The following is a 25305-nucleotide window of genomic DNA, read 5'->3' as shown; positions in this document are numbered from 1 at the left end:
GGGAGCAGCAGGGGTGTGTGCAGGTTGCGGACGAGAGGTCGCCTGCGTAGCATTCGTTGACGCAGACAGCACAAAGCTCCCCGAAGCCGGGGCAGAGGAAAACGAGGTTCTGCCACCTGAGGCTGGAAGGAAGCCCTGTACGGTTGCCCGTCGGTGGTTTGTCCGGTTGCCGCTCATAGAGCAGCCGGTAGGCGCAGAAATGCCCATCCAGAAAAGCCTGTCAGGAAGGCTTTTAGCTGCGTGCAAGAGGGCTTTGCTGCTGGAGCAGCGTTTGTCCTAGGGCTCGGGAGAGGGCTGTGCTGCCTGGTACGCTACATGGCTGTCTCTGAAAAAGAGCCGCTTGAAACATGGCATGTTGGAAGGCGAGAATGCTGGCGTTCCACATGCAGAGCCGGCTCTGCGCTTTTCTTTCTGCTTCACGGCTAAAGTGAACCCAGGGAACGAAGGGCAGGAGAGTGGGAGAGCGTTCCTGGGGTTCGGGTCAAAGTGAGCGCTCGCGGTCATGAGCTGAGGATACCTCGCTGTGAGAGTGCAACAGTGGGAGACTGAGGAGAGCTGCTGCCATTAGCTAGTAACGCCCCTCCCCTCCCTTCCTGTCCGTAGTCACAACACCGTTACGCCGGGAAGGAGCCCCAAGCTCCTGAGATGATAGCCAACAAAGGGAGGGGAAAGCGATGGGTGCTGACAGGAGCGAAGGGAACAGGAGAATTTGACTAAACATGTCCTTTCTCCTTCAGGGCTCCCTTGCAGGCAGGTGGGAAGCCGCCGAAGAGCACAGCCTGGAGAAAGCACTGCTTCAGTGGGAAGAGGAGCAGCAAAGGTACCAGGAAGGAGCGTTCCCTCATACTTGATACACTGGATGCTCGTGGAAGTGAGGGGAAACCTGTCAGTGCTACCTGGTCACCCCAGGGGAAGCGGCTGGGCAAGCTGCTTTGAAAGGAGAAAGGTCCACAGTCTGTTTTCCGTGGGGCAGTCCTAGGGGTGTGTGCTGAACAGCTCTGTTTTGGGTGGGGGGCTATTCCCGGCGACATCCAAAGGACCCTTTCCAGCCTAAGCAAATGAGCTTGCCCTCACAGAGAGCTCTCAGTTAATGCTAGAAAGCACTTCTACTGCCTCTCGGTTTGACAACAAAGTCTGTGTGGAGGGAGCTGGGAAATGACGGGGATGCTGCTTGTGGATAGCAGTTGTTCAGAGGCCTCATTGCTGTTTCTCCCTTTCAAAGGTGTAAGAAGCTGGCCAAAGTGAACACTGTCCTGCGGGAGCACCTCAATAAAGCGAATGAGGTTAATTCAGCCCTCAGAGAAAATGTTGGAAAACTGACGGCGGATTGGATGAGGGCCCAGCAGGAGCTGGAATTGAGGGAAAGTGAACGGCGCGCTGAACGTGAGGTAAGGAGCGGCTACGGGAGCGTCACGGGCGATGCCAGGGTGGAATGCGAGTGCATTTTATTTGTGGCCTAGAGGCCTTGCTGTGGGAAGGTTGTGGCTCTGTTGAGGCTGTGTTGGTGTTGACGAGCAGAAGCCAGGGGTGTGAGATGGAGGAGTGTCAGCAAATTGTGGTGATGGAATGTGCCCACCTGCTGTGAGCGTACTGCTCGGTCTTGGAGGCAAATGCTTGCTGTTGCTGGACACTGCAGGGCAGTCACAGAGGACCGCTCGTCTTTTTAATAGTCCTGAGGTGTCTGTCTAGAGCAGTGGAGACCAGAGAGGACTGTGTGCTTTGAGGTTCAGAGGAGCCAGCAGAAGAACAAGGCAGGCCTCCCTTACCTCCCGTAACAGCCTGTTGGCAGGAAATCTGACGCGGGTCTCGGAGGGGCTTGTTTTTGTCTTCCTCCACCACGACCGCTGGACACCTCGGCAAGGCGAGAGGAGGAATCGTGATCAGTTTGCTTTGCTGCCGTCCACTCCTGCAGGAGGACCGTGGACGTTCCCTTCTTGGCAGTCAGGTGGCAGGTCTGCTGAGGATGCTTCTGTGGTGGCTCCTGAGCCCTTGATGCCCCTGTTGCAGTGGTTGCTAAAGGAGACCTGGGGATGGTGGCTGTAGTCTCTCCTGTGTAGAGAGACTTGTGCAGTGGCAGCGAAGGCTGACTTGGCATTTCTTTTTGTCTTTGCACGTTCAGCTTTATGACAGCTACTTAAGGGGTGAACATAACCGTCTCCTCGGCCTGTGGTGCCAGGTGGTAACCTTCCGCCGTCATTTCCTGGCAATGAAGACTGCCACTGACCGGTGAGTAGAAGCTAAGGCTAGAGCTCTTGCAGAAGAGCTGTAGCTTCCCTTCACACCTGCTTTTTGAGCCTCGATGTTAACTTTAGTTGTGGCTAAAGCTCAGATTTCTCCTAAAGCATTAAGCGTGCTTTAGGCTATTTTCAGAAGCATTTTGTTCGATGCTGGTTTTCAGGTAACGCTGAGGGGCTCGGGCTATAGGCAATGCAGGGGCCTTATTCAGGTGACTTGACTATGGTGATGTTTGGGCATATTCACAGAGACACAGGCGTGTGTGGACACATTGGAAGAGACTCACCAGCGCTATGCATGCCGCACGTAGAGCAGTCCCTTCTATAGAATGATGAAAATCTGCCTTAAATCTCACTGAGTTTCTTTTCCCACTGCTCCCGATGGAGAGATCATTCATGGATATATTTTTTTTTTTTCTTCTCAATTCCAGCTTACATTTATTCTGGTCGCTTTGTATGTGCTTAGTCCTGTACCAGCATTGCTGAGAGAAAGAATATCTTCTCTACCCTGTTTCTGCATTTATCCAATTAATTTTGCTTAGTCCAATACCTCTTTTTGTGATTGTTTTCTTGTATTTGGGCTCTCTGAAGTTCCTTTCTCACAGTTGCCTTCTACACAAACAAATGTAGCGTAGCCGTAACAGTACCTTCTTCTGGTGTCAGCATGCAGTTTATTTCCAACTCTGGGTTATTGTCAGCCATTTACCTTCTTTGGCGATAAGCCATCCTTAGTGTGTGGAGTGTGCCTGACTTACTATTCAATTCTTGTGATATTTGTGCTTTTTTTGCTACAACATTTTAAGCTTATTCTTACAGCACCTTGCTGGAATGTTTATTATGTAGATATTGTTGTGAGCCTCTTAGCAGTCCAAGGGTTGATAATAATAGCCCGCTTAAGGCTGATCCCCTAGGTAGGTATAGAAGCTGGGGACCTTGGTAAAATGCCTTACATCTGTTGATGATAACTAGAGGATATTAAGAGAGAGCAGGAGCAACAGTTAATAAGAGTAATGAGAGGCTCATGAAGACTTCTGGCTGTGCCCTCCATTTCTTCCTCTCTCTGAGGAGAAAACAGGCTCATTTCTCAACCGTCCCTAGACTTGTTGCTCACCTGTCAAGATGTGTCCTGGTCCCAAAGTGTCAGATGAATGATTCGTCCGCAACGAAGATGTCATCTTTCCTGCCAGCTTTTACTGTTGCACAATTACGTGCTTCAGAGGTGAGTCGGCTGCTAAAGATGGTGGCGTGAACATGAGCTCTTTCTTTATTCTTCTTCAGAGATTTGTCTGAGCTGAAGGCAGAGCAAATGAGGGTTTCTGGATCTATACTTGTAAACTGCTCCCATCTAAAATCCGTCGTACAGCTCCGGCAGCCCATCACGCTGGGTAGAGCTGTCCTCAAGGATCGGGCAGAGCAGCAAGCGGGACAGGAGATAAACCAGGAGACTCAGGAAGTGATGAGCTTACAAGTCAAGGGGGACCTGGAGAAGAAGGAGCTTCAAGACAGGTGAAGGTGTTTTAAATGTGGCTGTTGCCAGCGTGATCTTTTGTGGCTGCTGCTTGGATTCCTAGCTGGGCTGTGCTCACGTTTAAAACACAGCCATTCTGCACAGCCTTGTTTCTGTCCCTCGTCAAAGTACTGCCTTCCGCAGAAAGGACAGAAAAAACGGTCTGAGTGACAGCAGCTCTTCTGAGTAAGCCCGGACTGGAAAAGAGATTGCGTCTTTCAGTGCTTTTGCCGTTAAGTGGTTCTTGGTGAGCGGTTGAGACCAGTATAAAGAGAGCTCTGTCTCTCGTACAGCCCTTTTGCTAGCCAGGGCTGTGCTAAAGGGAGTTGGGAGGCATTTGCCCAGGGCCATCATAAGCAGTGTAGCACCTGTGTACTGACAAGTCCTTGCAAGGCTGAGTGCAGAAGGCCTCTTTGGGGCAAGAAGTGCTGTTTTGCAACATTGAGCATATGAACCTGTAGAGATGAATGCTGCCCTTGCTGTATTTTCTGGGTTGAACTTTCTCTGCTATGCTTCTGGGAGCTGCTGAGCTCTTTAACAGGCGATGGTGTGCAATGCTTCTGGAATGGCACGTGGACCTTCTGTTCTCAGGGTGGTGGAGCTCTCGGCCTTGCTTGTACAGTCTCAGAAACAGAATGAGGAGAAGGAGACGACCATGAGGACACTTCACGACACCGTGGAGATTCTAGTATGTTTTCCCTTTATCTGGGAGGTGGCGCAGCGTTTGCTCTCCAGGCTCAGCACAAAGAGGTGTAGCTTCCTCAAGAGAAAGAGTGGCAAAGGTGCTAACTGTCTGGGAACGTCAGGCACATGGCCCAATATTCCTCGTGCGTTGGGCCCATGTGGAGTCAGTCCAGGTGCAGGCAGTGGCAGCGGGGCTGGAGACAGTTCAGGTGTCTTCCTCAGGGGGGTTGCAGCAGTGCTATTGTGCCTGTGGCTTTCAGTCTCTAGGGATGAGAGTTCCTTGGAATGGACAGCTTGACAGCAGTCTGTAGAAACTAGCTGTTGGTCTTTCTCCTCTTAGTTTTTGCAAAGAAGAAATTGGATAGATGTGGGAGGGAATATACTGGAGTCACTAGGGCTGAGGCTTATCGGCATGGCAGTGCTACTGAGGATGGGAATGCTACAGAGAGGAGCAGCTCTCCCCTGCCCACCCTTGCCTTATTCTGTTCCCAGGAAGGAAGTCGATTAGAGAAAGAATATGAAGCTTCATTGACTAGAAGTGTCAAAGAAGAGAATCTTTCCCTCCAGAAGCTGATAAAAGATATAATGGAGGTGAGTACAGAGTTCAGAGACTCATAGAACCATGGAATAGTCTGGGTTGGAAGGGGCCTTTAAAGATCACCTAGTCCAACCCCCCGGCAGTGAGCAGGGGCATCTTTAACTGGATCAGGTTGCTCAGGAGTTGGGACCACAATCGCGGAGCACTTGTGGCCACAGGGACAAAACTGCTTTGTTGACTGAAGAAATGAGAGAATTGAGTTTTGAATGACTCTAGGGTGAAGTGGGGGGAAAAGGAGAAATAGATAAAGGAAGCCCAATAGAATGAGCAAAGAGTAACGGCTTGATGCGGGCTTTCAGGTGGTGTTAGATGACAGTGACAGTATGGTCAGCATTACCTGCCCTGAGAGTTCCCAACATGCAGAGCCTAGCAACATCCTCTCTTGTCTGAGCCCCCTTGATGCAGAGCGTGCCTTTGTATTGGTTCAGGAAGCACTGGCAAGGAGGCGAGGAGCAACACAGGTGAGAATTTCTGCTTGTCTTCCCTGCTGGCTCAGCTGCTAATGCCATGCTTAGCTTGACAGCTTTCCATTTACTTTGCCAGTTGAGCCAGTTCCTTTCTAGCCTGCCCACTCTTGCTATTGAGTATTGCTACCTTGAGTATTACCTTGGCAGTCTCGCCAGCTCTGTGTTCTACTTCTTTTCTCTCCTTGATCTCCACCCCCTCATGACAGCTTTTGCCTTCAGGTGAGCTGTCTCTCTGCTTGCTGCTTCCACTCCAGCTACCTGGAGCCATCTTCCCTGCTCCTTATGGCTTTTTTGTGCTCTTTCCCTGCCCATTCCTTGCAGGCCCTAAGAGAAGAGCTTTCTGCCAGGCAGGACTCTCTCAATTTCCTGCAGCAGCAGCACAGACAGCAGGAAGAGAAGTGCAGGAAGCTGCAGCAAAGGCTTGAGCAACTGGAGGAGGAATGCAAGGCGTCCAGCAGCCACCGGCAGCACCTCCAGGCTCTGGTAGAAGCCCTCCAAAGGTGAGTGTTTCCTCCTCCTCCTGCGCTCTAGAGGCAATCTGCTTCCAGTGCTGGGAGTCCGGAGGATTTATGAGCAAAGAACTTGCCTGCCCTGCCACGCTTGGCACTTTGTCATCCTCCTGTCACTGCTTTTCATGCTCTACTGTGCATCGTAAGGCTGTCTTGGAGATTCCGAGCGTTGTTGGACTACAAGAGGCCTCCCTCTCGACATGCTGCTTCTCTGAATTGTGTTCTTTGGGTGCCCTTCCTAGCCACTGCTGCTCACTGAATGAAGGCAAAAGCCTGCCTTCCTTTCTCCTTCCCTCCTCGGTTACCTGGCAAGGGGGAGAGCAAGTTCTTCCTTACCGTGCTCCCCACAACTCCATCCTGGCGTGATGAAAATGGGACCTGTGACTCTTCAGGCCTCTGTGTTCTTCTAAGTGAGCCTTGTCTCTGCAGTGACTGTGCAAACCTTGAGCAAACCAGGGAAGAGCTACAGCAACAGCTTGAAGTAACGGAGCAAGAAGCCTCGCGTCTGCGTCAAAGTAACTCTGAACTGCAGTTGAAGGGAGATTCAGCCCAGAGGGAAAAGGTGGAGCAGCAACAGGCGATGGAGAGAGCACGTTGTGACCAGGAGCTCCTGTGAGCGTTAAAGCTTTCTCTGGGCAGGGGTGGGCATTGCTGGACTTGAGGAGGCCCACCGTAAAAGAATGAATTTTGCGTGCTCCTCGTTTGTAGCACAGAAGGGTGATGGGACTGCATGGGCAGGTCTGGCTACCTACTGACACACAGCATAGCTGCCTCCTTGTACTTTCTTTATGACCCTTTAAAAAAAGTCATTCCAAACCTGGCCAGAGTAGTTGCTGACAGGCATAAGCTGAAACAAGAGAGGCTCAGACTGGATTCAAGGAGAACAAAAAATTTGAACCATGAAGGCGATCATGCAGCAGAACAGGTTGCTCAGGGAGGCCATCCAGATGCCATCCCTTGAAATTTGGGAGACCCGAGTGGAGAGAGCCTCGAGCAACCTGGGCTGATCCCATAGCTGACCCCAGGTGCTTTGAGTTGAAGATTGGGCTAGAGGCCTCCTGGGGTCCCTGCCAGCCTGAACCATCCTGTGATCCTATGATTATTGGACTGGAAATTCATACACATCTCCTCCCCAAACAGATTGCAGGCTCTTCCTTCATCTCACTGCTGAAGGCAAGAGCAATTATGGGAATATGAATCTGGACTTAGAAAGTCTGTCTTGCCCAAAGACGAACTTTGGAAAGTCTCGTATCCAATGTGTGGAAAAGGAGAGAGAGAACTAACAGGCAGGAAGCGGTTGAGAGTACCTGAACCTTTTGGAAACGTTCTGTGATTTCTGGAAGCTTGTTTTACTTTCTCAGTGACAAGTGTTTCACCTACATCAATGACAAAGAGTGAGGCAGCTCTAGTCAGGGAATTCCAGTATTTGTTAGGTGCAAATAGGAAGCTGTTGGAAGTCATTCAAACTGCCATATCTGGGACACAGGATGTGCTCTTGGTTTTGGAAATGAGCATATTTTTACATTAACCACTTGTTTGCCTTTCCCCTTCTCCTAGACTGAAGGACTTAGCTGCACTTGAAGGCAAACATTCATTATTACAGAGTGAGCTGGCAGTTGCGAGAGAGGCACTGGAGGAATCGCACCTTCAGAGGGATCTGCTGAAGCAAGAGAAACACGAGCTTACGGTGGCACTGGAGAAGGTATGGTCACCATCTTGCTAGGCAGCACTTGTGGGAGAGGGAGTTGTGATAACAAGACCACCGCAGATGCTGCTTCTGGCAGTAGAGAACAGGGACAACGTTGTTCTCCATCTTGGAAAACGGTGATCAGAGCACCCAGGCTCTTTGGGGTAGTTAGTCCCCACGTGCTTATTGGGAGCGCTGAACTGGGAGTATGTCAGAAACGCACGGGGGTGTGGGCTTGCTGCTTGAAGTCGGGGATTTTCCTGCTTTTATTGTCATGTTGTTCTTTTGTCTCTTCAGGCTGAGCAGTTGGTAGCAGAGTTGACCGGGGCTCACAGTGAGCTGAGTGCTGAAAATGCTGATCTGCATGTTGCAACAGCAACCATGAGCAGCATCAATGAAGCTCTCGCACTGGATAAAGTGCAGCTGAACAAACTTGTGCTGCAGGTGAGCAGCGCTGCCAAAGAGCTTGTGAGGTGTTTGTCTCCAGCTGCTGCTGCTTCTGAGACTTCTTGCCTTCCGACCGTACGGCTGACTGAATATGGACATGTTGTTCCTCTTCCTGTGCATGCCAAAGCTTCTTCATAGTAAACTCTGTATTTTATTTATACATAAAACTGTATTTTGTTTCCTCTCTGCTTCTGTGATTGTAGCTGGAGCAAGAGAATGAAGTTCTGTCAGGTAGAGTGGCCGACATGGCGAGAGCAAAGATGTCTGACCAGGAGAAGCTGAGCCTGTGTAAAAGAGCAAATGACGAGCTCTGCGCAGAGAAAGCCCACCTGGAGCAGCTGCTGCAGGAAGCAGAGGAGCAACAGGAGAGGCTGCAGGCAGAGCTGAGGTGGCTGGCAGAGGAGAAGGAAGAAACCCAAGAGAAACTCAGTCAGGTGAGACCAAAAACCTGGTGCTTCTGGGTGGGCATTGGGCTGCTTGGCTCAGTGAAGCTGCATCCGTTGGATTCTGCAGTGGTTTTGTCCAGGAGACACATGGCAGTGCTGGAGGTCATGCTTTTACTGTCATGTTTGCTTCTTCTTGGAAACGTCTTGATGGCTTGCAGAGCTTTTGGTAAGCTGCAAAGAGACGATTGCATTGTCCATGAATCTGAGTGGGGCTACTACTCTCACATGTGGCCAAAGCAGCAAACTGTGTAGCTCTGAGTCCTTTTTCTGAGGTGAAAAGCAGGGCTGCATGTTCCTATTTATGTTTTTCATTGAGAAGTCTGCAACTTTCAAAACTCCATTTGTCTGAGCCTAGAGAGCGGGACAAAGCTGCAAGTCAGTGCCTGCTGTCATGTATTGCTAAGAGTGGCAGTGACATCCTGAAATTGTTGAAATGGTATTGTAAGACATACATGCAACTTTGTGGCTGGAAAGCTGCCTAGGGGAAAAGGACCTGGGGGTGCTGGTCGGCAGCCAGCTGCGTATCGTCTGGCAGCGTGCCCAGGTGGCCAAGAAGGCCAACAGCATCCTGGCTTGTGTCAGAAACAGGTCCTGCCCAGCAGGACTAGGGCAGGCAGTGATCGTGCCCCTGTGCTTGGCAGTGGTGAGGCCCCACCTCAACTACTGTGTTCAGTTTTATGCCCCTTGCTCCAAGAAAGACACTGAGGTGCTGGAGCGTGTCCAGAGAAGGGCAACGAAGCTGGTGAGGGGTCTGGAGCACAAGTCTGATGAGGAGCAGCTGAGGGAACTGGGGATGTTTAGCCTGGAGAAGAGGAGGCTGAGGGGAGACCTTATCACTCTCTACAAGTACCTGAACAGGGGTTGTAGCGAGGTGGGTGTCAGTCTTGGCCATTATTAGGTGTGCGGTGGGACTCGATGATCTTAAAGGTCTTTCCCAACCGAAATGATTCTGTGATTCTATGGATTGTTAGAGTCTCTTTAGGCGTTGAGGAAGAAGAGGAGAAAGAGGTGATCACACAAGACTCTTCAGTCAGGACTAACTGATTTTGGTAGCCTGGAAGAAGAGCTTGGGAGAATCATGTCCCTGGAGGAGACTAGGGAGTTTGTCATCACGGAAATGTCAGTGTCACAATGTATGATCTTGGGTATTATGGGATAGCTTTGAGAGAATTGTTTGTTTCTGACGGTCTGTTCTCTGTTAGATAGCCTTAGTTTTGGAGTATGTGGTATGTTTGGCAAATACCCAGCAGCGGTGTTAGACTGAAGAAAAAAGCCCAAAAATTGTGGTTAATCTTCAAGCTGGAATACCAGCAAGGTATATTAGACAACTTGTTTGTGTAAGACAAGTAAACAGTGTTCTTGACGTGAGCTACTGTGCCAACAGAGTCTACCATCTCTTTGGCCACATCAGCCAGACTTTAGACACCAAAGTAGGTGACACTTTGAGTATTTTCTTTTTCTAGAAGGTGAAACCATGTGTATTTTCACTTTCTCCCATGAGCAAAGATGCTTTTGCTCAAACCTTCCTGAAAATTTCCAGCACTACAATAGATCCTGGTAGAATGTCAGTTTGCAAGGTGGCAGTTCTGGAAAATGCAGAATTTGTGCATGAAAACACGTAGTGTGGGATACGTACGTTTGTCGTGAAGGAGCTGTGTGGTCCCCGGCACGCCAGCAGGGCCTTACGCATCTCTTCCAAGTTAACGGTGCCAGTGCCTTTTGGCAGCCCAGGGTATGAGCGTGGTATACAGCAGATGCTGTTAAGCTTTCAGCCCACGGTACAGGAGCTCTTTCTGCGGTAGCTGGTTCACCAGTGGCACTGGCTGGCTCTGCACAGAACTCCAGAGAAAGGGCTCTAACTGTATTTTGTCCCGCTTTCAGGTTTACCATCAGCAAGAGTTGGCAAGCAGTGGTCTGGAGCAGTTGCGCCAGGAGTCCTGTCGCCAAGGGCACGCGCTGGCCGAGGCATCCAAAGAGAAGGAATTGCTGGTGCATGAGAAGGCCGCCCGAGAGGTGCGACTGGCAGCCATGGAGCGGGACAACCAAGGCCTTTCAGAGCAGTTGGCGGAAACCAGGTAAAGGCAGGGAGGAGAGCCTAGGCAGGACGTTATTTAATGTCTGTAATTATAAAGGTAATCATTACACGAGGATTTATTGCATCTTGCGTGCTTTTCAGATGTTTTCACCTTCCATGCACAGAAAATGGAAGACTCTCGAGCCAAAAGAAAAAAGCGTCTACCATGATTTGAGTGTTATTTTCTGACAGCTAAAGCTCCCCTGAGCCTTGGGCTCATGTTTCTGCCCCCTTGCACTTCACACAGGTGTGAAGTCCAAAGCAAGCCAACTTGGCTCTGCGTTGAGTAGCAATTAAACCATGCAGACATTTACTGAAACCTGAAGTTTCTCTCTAGTTTTGGTTTCTTGTTCTGTGCCTTTGAACATAGATCTTCCCTTAATAAGTAGTTTGGCATGGGATCTTCAGAATTCAAGGCTGTTGCGTACGGACATTGTGAGGAGGACACTGCCATTTAGGGTGAAGCTAGAGGCTGAAAATCTTGAGGGCCTTCTGTTTCTAAGCTAACTCCTGTCAAGTATGGTGCAGGACCTAGAGCTGGTTACAGCAGCAGCAGAGAAACCTCTTTTGAATTCTCACCAGTCTTTGGGGATTGTTGCCCATCACTGATGCCTGGGTCCTGGGCTCCTTACCACCTGCTGTTCAGAGACAGACGTTGCGGAGAAGTTATACAGGGAAGGAACAAGCTTCTGTGCTTCTGCTGTATCGGGTTTCTGAGATCACATGTGACAAGTTCTGCTTTTCCCTTCCACAAAGAAAAAGAGAAAAAGACTTGAGATGTTTGTCCTCCTCTTAGGTGTTTTTTAGAAGACTCCTGAACTTGCAGATCTATACATTTGGTATTTGAGATTGATTGTCGTACTTCTTGACTTCTACACTTTACCACTCCAGAGTATGTTGTTAGCAAGGCTGATAAACGCCATTTTGACTCAGTGTGTTTCTTGAGAGCTGCTGCTTCTTTGGAGCTCCAGCTTCTCTTATTTGATCCAACTGAATTATGTTTGGTCAATTATTGGGCTGTTATTAAATTATTAAATGTTCAGCTCCTTTTTTTTTTTTTTTCCGCCAAAGAGATAAATGCTATTTTTAAAAAGAGATCAGTTAGTTATGAAGAACCTTTGGCAATAGATAATGAAAAATCAGCAACTGTTCTTGCCAGATGCTGTTCTCAAGAGCCTTTTGTTGTCACAGTTTTGGAGTCCCATCTTTTCTGTTTTAGAGCCTGAGTTCTATTTATCCATGAAATGGGGCACATTTACTCTGGACTGCCCGAGATCGGCGTAATCAGAAATCTGTGCTTGTTCTCCTTCTTGGAGATCGATCCTCCGTTGTCCATCAAAGCAGTGAAATCCTCCCGTTGAGGGTTTTACTGTTGTACCACTCGGGTGCCCCGTTGCCCTGAAGGACGTTACCCTGATGGCATCCCTGTACTAGTGAGGCGGTGCTGTGTATTGGAGGACGCTGGCACGCAGGGCGCTGTGTGAGGTCAGGGAGGTAACTGCAGCTCCTGGTTCCAGAATCCTGTGTATCTATGCACCAGCTGGTTGAAGTCTCTGGAGTAACAGTTTGCCTCTGCAGTACTACAGCTTCCTGTCTAAGGAGTGACAAGTCATTTGGGCTACTGCCTACTTAGTTAGCAACGTGGAAATAAAGGTAGCAAGTTTTTCTCTTGACCTTCCCAGCGTTTAAACGGAAGGATACCTGTCTCTCCTTTCAGATCGTTCTTGTTCAGATAAAATCTAGTTCTGATTTCTTACAAATGCTGCTACCAGCATGAGATTTTACTATATCACCTGATGTATTTCTTTGGCCCCTTTTAAATATAGGGAGTCTGGAAAACTACCTACCTATACCTATGCTATGAACAGCACTAAAAAGTCACGAGTCAGACAGGGTAATACTCTTCTGTTTTCTGTGCTGCTGCAGAGCAACCTGGAAGTGCTGATGAGATTAAGGGCTGCGAGCAGAGGCTGGGCTTTTGCTTGCCGGCACAGACGTTGTGGGCACAGCTACCCGCGTGTCCTAGATCGGACAACAGCAATTTAAGATTTGTCTACTGAGATCAAACTCGGCTGGGCTTTTTTGCGTTACGCTAGGTCGTAAGGAAAGCCCGGGCATTCCCTCGGAGGGGCCTGCATTGCTCTTGCAACGGTAGAAATGTGATGTCTGTATACACGTTTCCATGCAAGCCATTTTCCATCCTCAGGTGTAGGGACCTTGAACGACTTCCTACTGGCATAAGTCTGCGTGGATGTCAGGAGCAAGAAGCTCCTTTCTCTCCGTATTCACAACTTGCAGGTCTGTGAAGGAGGCCCTGGTATCCAGCCTGTTTGAGGCTCAGCAGCACTTATTTCAGCTGGAGATCAGCAGGAGTCAGCTTGAAATCCAACTTCACGCAGTCAAGCAAGCCAAGGAGGTGATACAAGGTGAGAGCCTCATGTGCCTTGTTTCTGGTGGTGCCCTGCCCTAGGGAAGGTGGTATAAAAATGGCTCTGTGTCCGCAGTGCTTCTGAGGAGTGAAGGAGCTGGAGGCAGATCCCTCCTAGACCGAAATTCAAATGGCGTAAGGTCAGTAAAGTCAGAAGCGCTGCTTGTGTAGACTCTGAATCTTGCTGTTTGCCGTGTTTGCAGGGGAAGTGCAGTGCCTTCGATATGAGCTGGAAGCAGAGCGATCTCTCATGAAGCAGGAACGGGAAAACATGGCGCAGCAGCTCTTGCGGACAGAACAGCAGTGTGACAGTACCCTCCAGCTTCGGGAGGCTGATCATGAAGCGGAAATAAACAAGCTCCTGCAAGACCTGGTAGGAAACAATATGCTTCTGAATTCTTGACGCAAGCCTTGTGGGCTGGCTTCAGGAGAAGAACAGCCTGAGCATGTGAAAGGGCAGCAATCATCTGTCACAGGCCACACGTTGCTAGGCCAGGCAGCAGAGCCAATGGCTCGCACTTGAAGGCCCGTGAAGACCCACGGGGCTATGGTGGGAGAGTATATGCAGCCACAGGTTCTGTGTGGGCGTAAGACGAGTTCAACAGAAGATTGGGTGGTCTCCACCCAAAGCGTGGCAGCTTACGGAACAGGCCCCTGGTTCCTGGTACTTCAGTTCGTGGCCTGTGTTGTGACTAGGGCATCAGGGTACTGGTCTCTTTCTCACCCTGCAGTCCACCTGCACCTTGTCATTGATGAAAAGGCAGGTGAGCTTTGAAAATAGAGACTCTGAGAATAGAGAGAAATCATGAGAAGAGAGGTGCTAGGAAACAGGCAGCCATCAAAGAGGGGAAGGAGACATCCCCTTTTCTTTGTGGTTGGACTCAATGGTCTTAAAGGTGTTTTCCAACCTAAATGATTCTATGGTTCTTCTCTGTGCTGAGCCTCCCTTTAAGTTCCTTGATGGGACATGATTTATGGATGGCAGAGAGCCACTGCTGTGCACTGTTGAGGTGGGGGTTTGTGGGAGGGATGAAGCTTTGCTTTTTTTTTGCGGAGCTTGTCTGGGAGTTCATCTTGAAGCCTTTTCCTCCACTCCTCAGGCAAGCAGAAGCAGAGCGGGGCAGAAAAGCAGAAAGAAGTGGCTGAGTGAATGTGATTCTGAGACAGGAAGAGGAGAGAGGTGACCCTGATGGCACGTCCCAGTAACTTGCTCTCCATTTGTGTTTACAGAACATCACAGAAAAGCTGCAAGCAGAGCTGGACAAAACTCGGAGAGAGATCAAGGCAGTGGAGAAGAGGCACAATGAGGAAATCCAAACCACCAAAGAGGAAATTAACACTGTTCTGCAGGAGAGGGATGCTCTACGAAACCAGGTGACTGGAACAGCAATAGATGACTCCAGTCATCAAACAGGTGGTCTCTCCCCTTCTTGCCTTTCCATTGCAGAGCAGCAGGCTGATGGGGTAGTTCCTCCGACTGCCACCTTACTGTGGTCTCCATCTCAGCTGGTCTGAAGGAGACTTACTGGTCAGCTGAATTGCAGCTGCTGCCCTGGACAGATGGGTTAGTCCCTCTGCCTGTTTGCCAGCGATCATCAGAATGGATTTCTGCTGGCCAGTTACTGCTAGCCATGTTTCGTGAGGTGGTTTTTCAGATGAACGTGGTGACCCACGTGGATTTTTCAACAAGTCGGCTGTATCCACTGTGAATCTAGTACTGTCGTGACAGGGTGAAATTTAAAGTTGTTCTGTCCCTTTCCTCACAGTGTGTGATATGTCTGGCAGTGACAAGCTGTAGTCTTTGACTGCTTTGTTCTGTTTTGCTTGAGGTGGAAGAGTTGACGTCTCAGTTAGCAGCCTCCAAAGAGTCCCAGCAAGTGATTGGCCGCAAAGCTCAGCAAGATCTGAGTGAGGCACAGGAACTGTCAAGGCAGAAGGTGCTGGAGGTTGTGCACCTCCAGAAGATCCTGGAGGAGAAGAGGAGTCAATGGGAGGAGGCAGAACATCAGAATGAGGAGCTGCAAGCGTGTCTGCAGTCCTTGCAGGAGGAAAGGAGTCGATGGGAAGAAGCGGAGCACTGCAACAGAGAATTTCAGGCTTTGCTGAAGGTCCTTGAGAGTGAAAAAGCCAGGTAAACAAAAGCCAGTGAGACTCTCCCTTCTGTTTGATGGCTTGATGCCATTTCCAGATCTTTGCATATACAAGCGGCTCTGGCAGCATTTCCTAAAAAGCAGACTTCTGAACTACCCATGCAGAGATGTTTCATTCTCTTGATGCTGTGTTTCATTTTCTTCTAATCCTTCAGTTACTGTTTTTCTGAAGACGGTGGCTTTTGGAGTAGTCCTTTCCTTCAAAGGCGGTGTTCTTTTGTTAGGTCGGCACATTAATACTGATAAACGAGACTTTCAGGGGGTTCAAACCTGAAATGCACCGAAGGAGGCAGGTGGAGCTGCAGTACAGTGAGCTGGATTGATCCATCAGCTCCTCCTCGGGTCCAGTAAACTTGAAGCATTTGGGATCTGTATCGGTCTTCCAGCCCGATACCTCTGGTTGGGAGAAGCCATCTTAAAACCATGGTTTTGAACTAAGCCAGATTCCCCTCTGAGACACCCAAGAAAGAAGAATGTTTCTGATTGCCATCTGTTTCCTCGCTCCTCAGAAAATCCCCACAGGTGTCTGGAGAGGCTCGAGCAGGGTCCCTGCCAGCCTCAGCAGCTGCAGATAGGACTGACTGTCCAAGGAGTGCACGAAAGAAGAGAAAGGGTAGGCAGGCTACTTCCCCTGGTAAAGTCCTGCCAGTCTTCAGCACATGTCTTCCCTGAAGAAGAGAAATAAAAGGCAGTGCAGTCTTGCTTCCCCTGCGAGGGATCCTGCGTCTTCTAGACGGATCTGAGCATTTCCTCCAAGCCTCCATTACCACGGCTGGTGTCAGCCGTCATTTCTCTAGCTGAAAGTGATATGGGTGCTGGCAAAACTCCCCAAAGATCACCTTGCTGTCAGTTGCTGCTCTTCCTATCAGGACATACAAGCTAGGGGGAGAAAATGTCTCTGCATTATTGACAAAACGTCTCCCTTGGCATCTCATTAGTCAGAAGAAAAACTTTCCTCTTCCCTGATGTCTTCATTTCAGGACTTGGTTGTGTTTCTATTCACATTCCCATCTCCAGAAAGATCGGGTATGTAGGCAGTAATTCCCCTTTCTTCTGTGGAAGCAAGCGTAGTGGGCACATGCTTGGGTGTGGCTGCCAACCTGCCTTAGGACTGAAGCAGCAGCCCGGATGTTTAGACAAACCTCAGCAGACAAAGCACTTTTCCCCTTGGTGGTGGAAGTCCTAAGAGTTTATTAAACGTTATGCCACGTAGTAATGAGTTGCATGCTTTGTCTGGCAGGCTGACCTTGTCTCTGGAAGAGAAGGAACTGAGCCTCAGAACCCTGGAAGAAAACAACCTTGCCCAGCAAAACGAGGTGTCTCAGCTTCTTTCTGCTGTTCACCAGGCCCAGAAGCTGCATTCAGACCACAGAAGGGAAATACAAGAGCTCAACAACCAGGTGAGCTAGGCACTAGCATCTTCTTCTCCAGGGACATAGAATCCCACCTTCAGCTTGTAGGCCCCAGCTTGTTTCCCCTCCCAACAACGTACACACCTGCTGTACTCTGCCCAGGGACTTTGCACATGGAGGTCAAGGCTGGATCTGCGATGTTCTGCCTGTGCTTTCCCCTATTCTCTCATGGTTCACGGCATTAAATCTCTGAGGAGAAACGGAAGGCTCCTTTGGAGCTTCTCAGTACCTCTGTTACAAACGTCGTCCCCAGATGGCGTTTCTGCCTTCGACGGGCACTGAGCAGTCTGGTGAAACAGAAGTGGTTATGGCAGTCTGTGGAAGTCACTTCCATCTCAGCCGGTTCCTCGGGCATTTTGGAGATGCCCCATGAAGGATGCTGATTGTCTCCCTTTCACTTCTACTCCTGAGCATCCCTGGCAGCCCCTCTCTCCATGTGGGGATGCTTGATCTGCCACCTCACCTGCCAGCCACCCGCTCTCACACTCACCCCGCCCACAGAGCTTCGTTTCTGAGGTTGGAAAGCACGAAAGCCTGACAGTTTGATCGTTCCTTTGGGGATGGGGAAACCGCCTTCGGGCCCCTCAGCCTCCGGATACCTGTTTCTAGCTTATTTTGCTCAGTTTGAATCCTTGGCTTTGTGCCTTCTGTTTCCAGTGGTTGATTTGCTTGAGGTGATTTCTCCTTCATTGCTTCCTCTAGTTCCCGCTCCGCTGCCTCAGGAGCAGCGGTGTCCCTGAGGCTCTGTGCGTCTGTGTTCTAGATACAGTCACTGCAGGCGGTAGTGCTGGAGAAGGAGGCTGACCTGGCAGCTCAAGAGAAGCAGCTGCTGCAGGATCTGGAGGAGTCCCGAGCCGGCGAACGTTGCCTGAGGGAGACTCTGCGCACGCTGGAGGCTGAGACGTCTGAACTGCGCTTGAGGCTTCGTAGCACAGAGAACAGAGCAGAGGCATTGGCCGCGGAGCGTCAGCAGGCTGACAGCGCCCGCTGTGAAGCGCGATCCCAGCTGGAGCAACTGCACTTGGTTCTCCACCACACGATCTGTGACAGCAGAGACTTGGTCGCTTGGAGCTCAGGCAAGTGTGGCAGACTGGCTGAGCAAGTCCATAGAGCACGTACAGGAGAGCAGATGGAGGGAGGAGTGGTTCGCTGTAATCCCGATGTGGTAGCCTCATCCTTTCCACTTCGGCTGCCTCAAGCCTCGGGAAGTCTTGAAAGCCTGTCATCGCTGCAGAGAGGCAAGTCCATGTTTGTACATGGAGAAATGACCAGCATGAAAACGAAAGAGGGCCCAAGTCATGCCAAGTCAGAGGGCACGTGCCTTCTTCCTTGGGGCAGCGCTGGCTTTAGCGGTCATCCAAATAACGCTAGTCTGTGACACACGTCTTGCTGTAATGTGAGCTCTCGGACGACGTCAAAGGCACCGCCACCTTCTCCTGTGTAGAAAGGTGGCCTTGTTGGTTGGAGGCCCTTCAGTTAAAGCTTGAAACAGAATGGCTTCTTTCTTCAGAACAGGGACATGTGTGGGGCCAAACTGTTTCTCAGGCCAGGGACCCCCCTGCAGAGCTGACAGTGGACAGAGTGGCAGCAGCCCTACAAGACCTGCGTCAGCACCTGAAGCAGACTCAGCAAGATCTGGTAACGTATGTCTGGTGCAGCCAGAGATCCTGTGCCTCGGCGGGACAGAACCGACGAGCAGAGTGCCCAAGCCAGAATGGGGGTAAATTCTTGTAGGGCAGGTTGGCTTGCTGCCGTGGGGAGCAAGGAGAATGATGATAACAGCTACCATTACTGTCCAACACCCCCTCCTGCCTTGGCTACTTCTGCCTTAGCGTTTGCACCTCTTTGTCTCCTGCCAGCAGTGAGGTGATGCTTCTCTTCTCTCCTCTTCCAGAATGATGCGAGGAAGAAGATAGAGGACTTGGAGCTGGAGCTGAGCAAGAGGCAAGCTGAGAGGGACCATTTCAGCGCCCACAATCAAGAGCTGCAGAAACAGTTGGCTCAAAGCCAGGAAGGTACAGCTTCTCCTTTCCAACCCACTGACCCCGTCCTGTCTCACCAGCGGGGTTCTCTGATACCAGGCGGAGGGAAAGTGCAGTGCCCAGAGATGGGAAAGGGAGTAAAACAACAAGCAAGAGACTTCTCGGTAGAACTACTAGTGGAAGCTTTTGAGAGAGAAGGATCCAGTGGCTGGCAGTGCATCTCGCTGTGCTACCGGTGACACATGTGCAGAGGTGGTGCCTTCGGGTCACGGGTCACTGCTAGGTAGGGGTAGCTTGATGCCTCACAGCATCCGTCTCCATATGCTCTGTAACAGCACCAACCTGCAAAAAGGCTTGTCTTTAGTGACTTCCTTTTCCTCTTACGTGGCAGATTCACCGAGCGTTAGTTCAGTGTTAAGTTCCTGTGTTATTGCATCCTTTCTTCCGCTGCTTTTCCTCGTTCCCCGGTGCCTCGTGCTTCTGCATCCTTCTTACCTGTTTTCTTGCTGATACTGATTTGGTGTCTGAGCTTAGAGCCATAGCAAACACAGGTTCTGACTTCCCTAGCCACTTCTTACTTACGCCTTTGCTAACGTGTTCACGTTGGGTTTATCTATAAACTGTTTTTCACATGTAGCTAGTCACCTCTTCCTCTAATCTGCAGGCCATCCCAGAGCCTCCAGGGCTATTGGCCTCTCTACATCATAGCTGGACAGGCATCCCTGCTCCTTCCTCTGTCATTGTTTTCCCACTCTCCCCATCAGAAAAGCTTTTTCATCTCATCGCCTTGTTTTCCGTGTCTCAGACTGCAGGAACAGGGAAGGGTGGGCATTGCTCATTGCCTCTGCCACAGGCTGTCGCCTGCTCATGTCCTGCCTTTACGTGCTCAGCATTTCTTCATGTTCCCGCTCTGAGATGGCACTGCTGGTCATTTTTCAGACTCTTTACAGGAGAGATTGTCTCAGACCTTAGATCATCCCTTTTTCTGGAACAGCCGTAGTTTTACCACATGTGTTACATATGATAAGAGCTTCTGTACTTTAAATTCTGCCATTGGATGGATCCTGCTTGGCCCACGCCTCAGTTCTTTTCCTCTTTAGTTCCTGTCTATCAGTTTGGTCTATTGGCTTAGTTTTAGCTCCTGTCTATCTGTAGTCCTCCTTGCTTCAGGTCTCGGTCCTGGTGTGATGCTCAGTTGTTCTGGCCTTGCTGTTGTCCTAGTATCACTGGGATACTTCCTTTCTTCTTTTTTCTGCCCATGCACAACGTACTCCCCAGCGTCCTTTTGGACAAGTAGCAAAGTGCATCTTCAAGCACAACACTGACATCTGTTCTTTTCTCTAACGTCTCTTAAGTCTTCCTGGTCAATTAGCTGTGTTATAGTCAGTCTTTGCTTTTGCTGCTGCTTCCTTTTCCTTTCGCGCACTAGATCTGGCTCTCACCTGCTGTCTGTGTCCTTGCTTCGTGGACGTTGGTTCAACCTGCTTCTGACACTGTGGGTGATGTGCTGCCATGCCCTTAGCCCCGGCCTTTCAACAAGCAGAAGAGCAAACACATTTTCATATTCTTCTGAACCTTGCCACATTCCATTCTTCTTTTTTTTCTCTGCCTGGAAGTTTCCTGTACTCATGTCTACTTTGAAAGCCCGTGTGGGCTTAGTCCTGGAAAACACAGACAGGCAGAGAAAAAATGATGTTTTCTCGATAGGGTGCAAATCAGGGTTTGGTTTTGCTTCGCTTTTCACCTTCTCCTTCTCCTTCCCCTTTGCTGCTGCAGAGACACAGATGGCAGAACGCAAGAAGAACTCTCTACAAGCTGCCTTGCAGGAAGAGGCCACTGCTCTAAAGGAGGAGGCTGTGACTCTGCATCAAGAGGTGGCATCTTTGGCAAGGAAACTGGAGAGCACCGAGAAGCAAAGGAAGGATGTCCTGGTGAGGCTGGCAGATGCCGTGAAGCGCCATTCCTTACACTTTTTTTTTGCCTTCTGTTACTAATTCTGAGGAGCAACTTTTTCCGTTGGAGAGCTGATTTTGGGTGGTGGTGTACAGGTTCAGTCCAGATGTGAGAAGATGCAGAGTAGTTTCCCTCATTTTCCCCTTCCTTCCACTCCTCCTTCCTTGTTTCCCAGGCTTTTGCTTTCCTGCCAGGCCGTGTAGCTGCATTAGCAGGGTCATCGCCTTGGGTAAGAGAAGACAGTCCAGAAAGGAGAGATTGCTAGGATGACCAATGTCACAGACTATGTGGAGAGACCACAGACCACTACAAGAGCAGAAGAATACTGCTTAGACCAGTGGTGTTTTTTCTGGTTTAACATTTCCAGTTGCGTTCTTGTGAATAAGTAGGAAAAGATGCCATAGTCATAGAAAACTCAGTTATGATTTGGGGTGTTTATTTTCCTCAGTTCTGAAGATTTCTACGCTTGAAGCTTAAGTCAAAGTAATTTCCAAACTTGTTGCTTACCTTGCTTACTTACTTACCTTGCATGGTTTGGCAATTATTGGTGTCCAAATCCATATGTAGATTTCTCAATGTCTGGATCAGGAAAACAGGGGGAGAAGACAAAGCTGGATAATAACAGAAAGTTGTTCAACATTGCCCGTCTGAGCACAGACAGCGGGGAGAAAACAGAGGCATTTGGGAAATGAAAGTGCTGATCCAGCTAAATATGCATGTCTGCAAGGGGAAAACTAGTCCTGATTTCAGCCACAGAAACGCAGAGTGATAGACTGTAATCTGACCATTAATCTTTCAAGAGAGGACAGTGGGATTCTAGAGGATGGTACCATGAAAATTCTGCACAGTAGAAGTCCAAAACCAAAAAAAAAGGTGAATGAGGTATTCTCTCTTCCCATCCTAATAGAGAGAACTTCATCATGCCACTGCCTAAATGATGCTTAGTCTGGACTTCAAATCCTGGCTGCAGTTCTGGCAGCTCCTGCCCAGAAGAACACACTAGAGCCAGAAGAGCTTCCGAGAGGGGCAAAAAGAAAGATGGGGCTGGCTGAAGAAGCTGGGCAAGACGCAACCTAAAGAGTGGTGCAGGAAAGGGCTCCACCGTCCTGAGAGGCAGGGAGAGAGGGGGCAGCGGTCGTTCACTCTCTTCTCCGGGAGATGAACAAGAGCCACCTGATGAAGGTAGTGAGAGCCTCTGCTGCAGGCAGAGGACAGGAGGTGGTGTACTTACAGCAGAGCAGGCCTGTTGAACGCCTTGGCAAAGGGTGCTGCAAATACAGCAGGTCTGCATGGCCTCAGGAGGAGGCTGCGAAAGTTCTCACAAGCTGGAACAGTGCTGGGCTTGGGGAGGTATCATGTCAGTCTACCCCACCCTGAGGCTTTCTTCCCAGTGTATGCGCTTATAGGCAGGAGAGTAGCTCAGACATTTGAGCCAGTGCAGCTGTTCTTACATGACCAATATTTTCCCACTTCTCCATTTCACAATGACTCCAAAAATCAGCTGTGGACAGAGTTTGGTAAACACAGTGCACTTCCCAAATCTTCGTTGAGAGACAGCAGAACATTTACATCGAGCAGGGAAACCAACTGAATAGCTGCTAATTTCTAGTAAAAGCTCAAACTTCAGTGCTTGACTGCCACTGGAGCTGGAGTTCAACTCTTGTAGGAAAAACAAACGTCTAGATATATTTTAGACCTATATATATTTTTCTGTATATATATATGAAAATAGATATTTTCCTCCCTGTTTTGCAGCATGAACGGGAGAGGCTTCAAGCAGTTGGAGAAAAACTGGTATGGAAGATAAAACTTCCTCAGGAATCAGTCACAGGCTCTGAAACCCAAGCAAATACAGCAAGAGATGATATGAATCACTCCCGGGAACATGAACTCCAAACTACATTGTCTATGTTAAAAATTGAAAATGAGGACCTGAGAATGCGGTGGGAGAAAATCCAGATGCTACAGAAAGACGCAGCAGAGGTGAAAGCTTTGCAGGATACTCTCACTCACATGACTGCCCTCCTGTCAGAGAGGGAGGGAGAATTGAAGTTATACCAGGAACAGATGAGAATGCTGGAAAAGCAGAAAGCAATGCATAAAACTGCTCTTGATCAGGTTATTAAGGACATAGCAGAGGAAAAAGAGAAGACAGAATCCCAGCAAGAACACATACAGGAGCTGGAGAAGCAGCATGAAAAACAAAGGACTGCTGTCAGCAAGATGAGCCAAGAGCTGGAGGAGAGAGACCGGAAGATCAGATCCCAGCAAGAAAAGATACAGGAGCTGGAGAAGCAGCTGGAATTGCAGAGGGCTGCTGTCAGCAAGATGAGCAAAGAGCTGGAGGGGAGAGACCAGGAGATCAGATCCCAGGAGGGGAAAATAATGATTCTAGAGCAACGCGGTACATCACAAGTGAGAAATCTGCTTGCGGATCTTGATCATATGAAAGGAAACTTGAAGGAGAAAAACTTAGAGCTTATGTCTCTGACTCAGCAGATGCAGGAACTGGAAAAGGAGAGAGAACAGGTAAAATCTCTGCACGCAAGCCTTGAACACCTGAAGGCACTTCTGAAGGACAGAGAGAGTGAGTGTGATTCTCAAAGGGATCAGTTAAGTCTCTTGCAGCGGTACAAGGAACAGCAAGAGGGACACCTGCAAGAGCTTCGTGGTAAAGTAGAGAAGATGACACTTTCTTTATCTGAAAAAGAGCGAGAGCTTGAGTCACAACAAAAGCAAATCCAGGAAGCTGAAGAAGTCATGGGAATGCAGTTAAGGACTGTCCGTGACCAACTGGAGCAGACCTCAGCAACCTTAAAAGAAAAGGACAGACTCCTAGACATGCACAAGCAGCAAACAAGGAGCTATGAGGAAAAAACAGAAGAACAGATTAATATCTTACACAGAGACTTAGAATACACTAAGGCAATACTGCAAGACAAGGATTTAATGATTGAGTCTCAGAGGGAAGTGATTGAGGCCTTCCAAAAACAAGAACAAGACTCTGAACAGCAGAAGGAAATTCTGCAGCATCTTCAAGTGGCACTACAGGAGCAAGGACAAGAAATCTTATGCCTTAGAAAGCAATGTGAGGCACGCAAGGAAAAGGAGGAAGAGCATGCAGCTGAGCAAAACACATCTCAAACACATCTTCAAGCACCAAAACTGACTCTGAAAGACAGCGAAAAAAAGATAGAGGTTCTGGAGGAGACTATCTCTAGGCTTCAACAGCAAAAGGAGGAGGCAGTGCTGCAGACTAAAGCCATCCTGCACAAACTAGAACGTGCTGAATCGTTTCTAGAAGCTAGAGATCAAGAGATAGTGTCTTTGCAAGAGCATGTCCGGGCCCTTCAGGAGCAGAAGGAGTTGGAAGGCAAGCAGGCCAAGAGTCTAGAGCAGGATCTAGACAAAATGAGCCAAATAGTGAAGAAGAACCATTTGGAGTTCCTCAGGCAGACAGAGCAAATGAACATGTTGCAGCTTCATGAAGAAAGCGTGAAAGAAGCACTAGCATCCTGCCAGAAGCAAGTGAATCTGCTTGAGGAAGTGGTGAGGAAGAGAGATGAAGACAATGCAACTCTTCTGCAAAAACTGGAGCTCCAAGAAGAAGACCTGGAGGCCTTGCAGAATCTCCAGCTTAGGCGAACCAAGAAGAACGAAGAGCTTAGACAGCACGGAGAGCAAGAGAAGCTCCTGGAAGAAGGCTTGCCTGAGAGGGAAGGAGAGACCAAGGCTCAAGGTGAGCTACAAGAGTTAGAAGAGGAAATAAGAGGTCTTCGGGAAGACCTCCAGCACGTTCAGCAGACTCTGACAAAGAAGGATGAAGAGATCAAGCGCCAGAGAGACAGAGTCAGGTATTTAGAGAAGACTCTGACAGGGAGAGAACGAGAGCTTAGGAGGCAGAGTGAACTCGTGAAAAAACTGGCATCAGCTTTGCGATGGAACGGTGAAGGGGAGACCCTACAGAAACAAATCCAGAAACTCCAGAAATGGGAGGAAGAGGAAGCCGAGAAGAGGAAAGTTCTCCAGGAGAGAGACCATCTCCTGAAAAGGCAGAAGGAGCTAAGCCGACAACTGGAAGATGAGAGGAGAGCAAAGGGGGAAGAATTGGAGCGTGTGGTTGCTATTTTGAAGCAGACTGAAAGCGGAGAAATCGAATGGAAAGAGAAGGCACAAGCACTGACTCTTGCCCTCACCAAGAGTGAAATGGCCAATGGGACTCTGAGGCAAGAAGTAGCCATCCTGCAGAGTATGGTTTCGGAGAGGGACAAGGACCGGTTTCATCTTCAGGTAGGCACTGTGATTGATCATCAGTCACCTAAAATGTCTAGAAGGGATTCTAAAGATGTTTCCCATAAAAACATGGGAATATATGTTTCCCATAAAGATATGACCTGCTTGGCCAAAGAAACCAGGATTGCAGCCAGCAGGCTTGCCTGTCTGTGTAGCTGCGGCCAGAGACCGTTCACATGCTCGAATGTGTTCTGTTGAGTCCAGAAGTACTCAAAGAACTACAGAGCTTGCTGTGAAAACTCAGTCAAGTCCAAAGGTTGGGGGTGAGTAATTCCCATCTCCTGTCTAGGCAAGTTTAGCCGGCGTGTCATGGTTAGGATTGGGCATGGAAAGGAAAGGGCACAGCGGACCAAACTAATGCGCTAAACTTGGTAGAATTTTATAGCGATGTCTGAACAGCAGCTACACTGCCGGTGCTTAGAGGATGCTTTCAG

At 49.3% G+C, this 25305-nt stretch overlaps 1 protein-coding gene across 1 annotated transcript; it reads left to right on the top strand.

Moving 5' to 3' along the window:
• Positions 1-1534: 1534 nt before the first annotated feature.
• LOC309416134 (uncharacterized protein) lies at positions 1535-25070 on the top strand (the record flags this gene model as incomplete). Its single annotated transcript, XM_082015711.1, has 21 exons — positions 1535-1581; positions 2020-2226; positions 3513-3740; positions 4333-4651; positions 4918-5016; positions 5323-5484; positions 5812-5990; positions 7557-7701; positions 7984-8130; positions 8337-8483; positions 10461-10654; positions 12952-13079; positions 13285-13454; positions 14312-14455; positions 14911-15212; positions 16472-16631; positions 17407-17719; positions 18208-18281; positions 18538-18658; positions 20402-20556; positions 22262-25070. The coding sequence occupies 21 exons, from the start codon at positions 1535-1537 to the stop codon at positions 25067-25069; spliced, it is 6249 nt and encodes a 2082-aa protein (XP_081871837.1). The 3' UTR covers position 25070.
• Between the last annotated feature and the right edge of the window lie 235 nt (positions 25071-25305).

This window comes from Phaethon aethereus (genome assembly GCF_964289735.1).
Source record: "Phaethon aethereus genome assembly, contig: HAP1_SCAFFOLD_281, whole genome shotgun sequence".
NCBI classification, from domain to species: domain Eukaryota; kingdom Metazoa; phylum Chordata; class Aves; order Phaethontiformes; family Phaethontidae; genus Phaethon; species Phaethon aethereus.
Note: the sequence above shows the minus strand (reverse complement) of the source record. Positions and strands in the feature narration are given on the sequence as shown.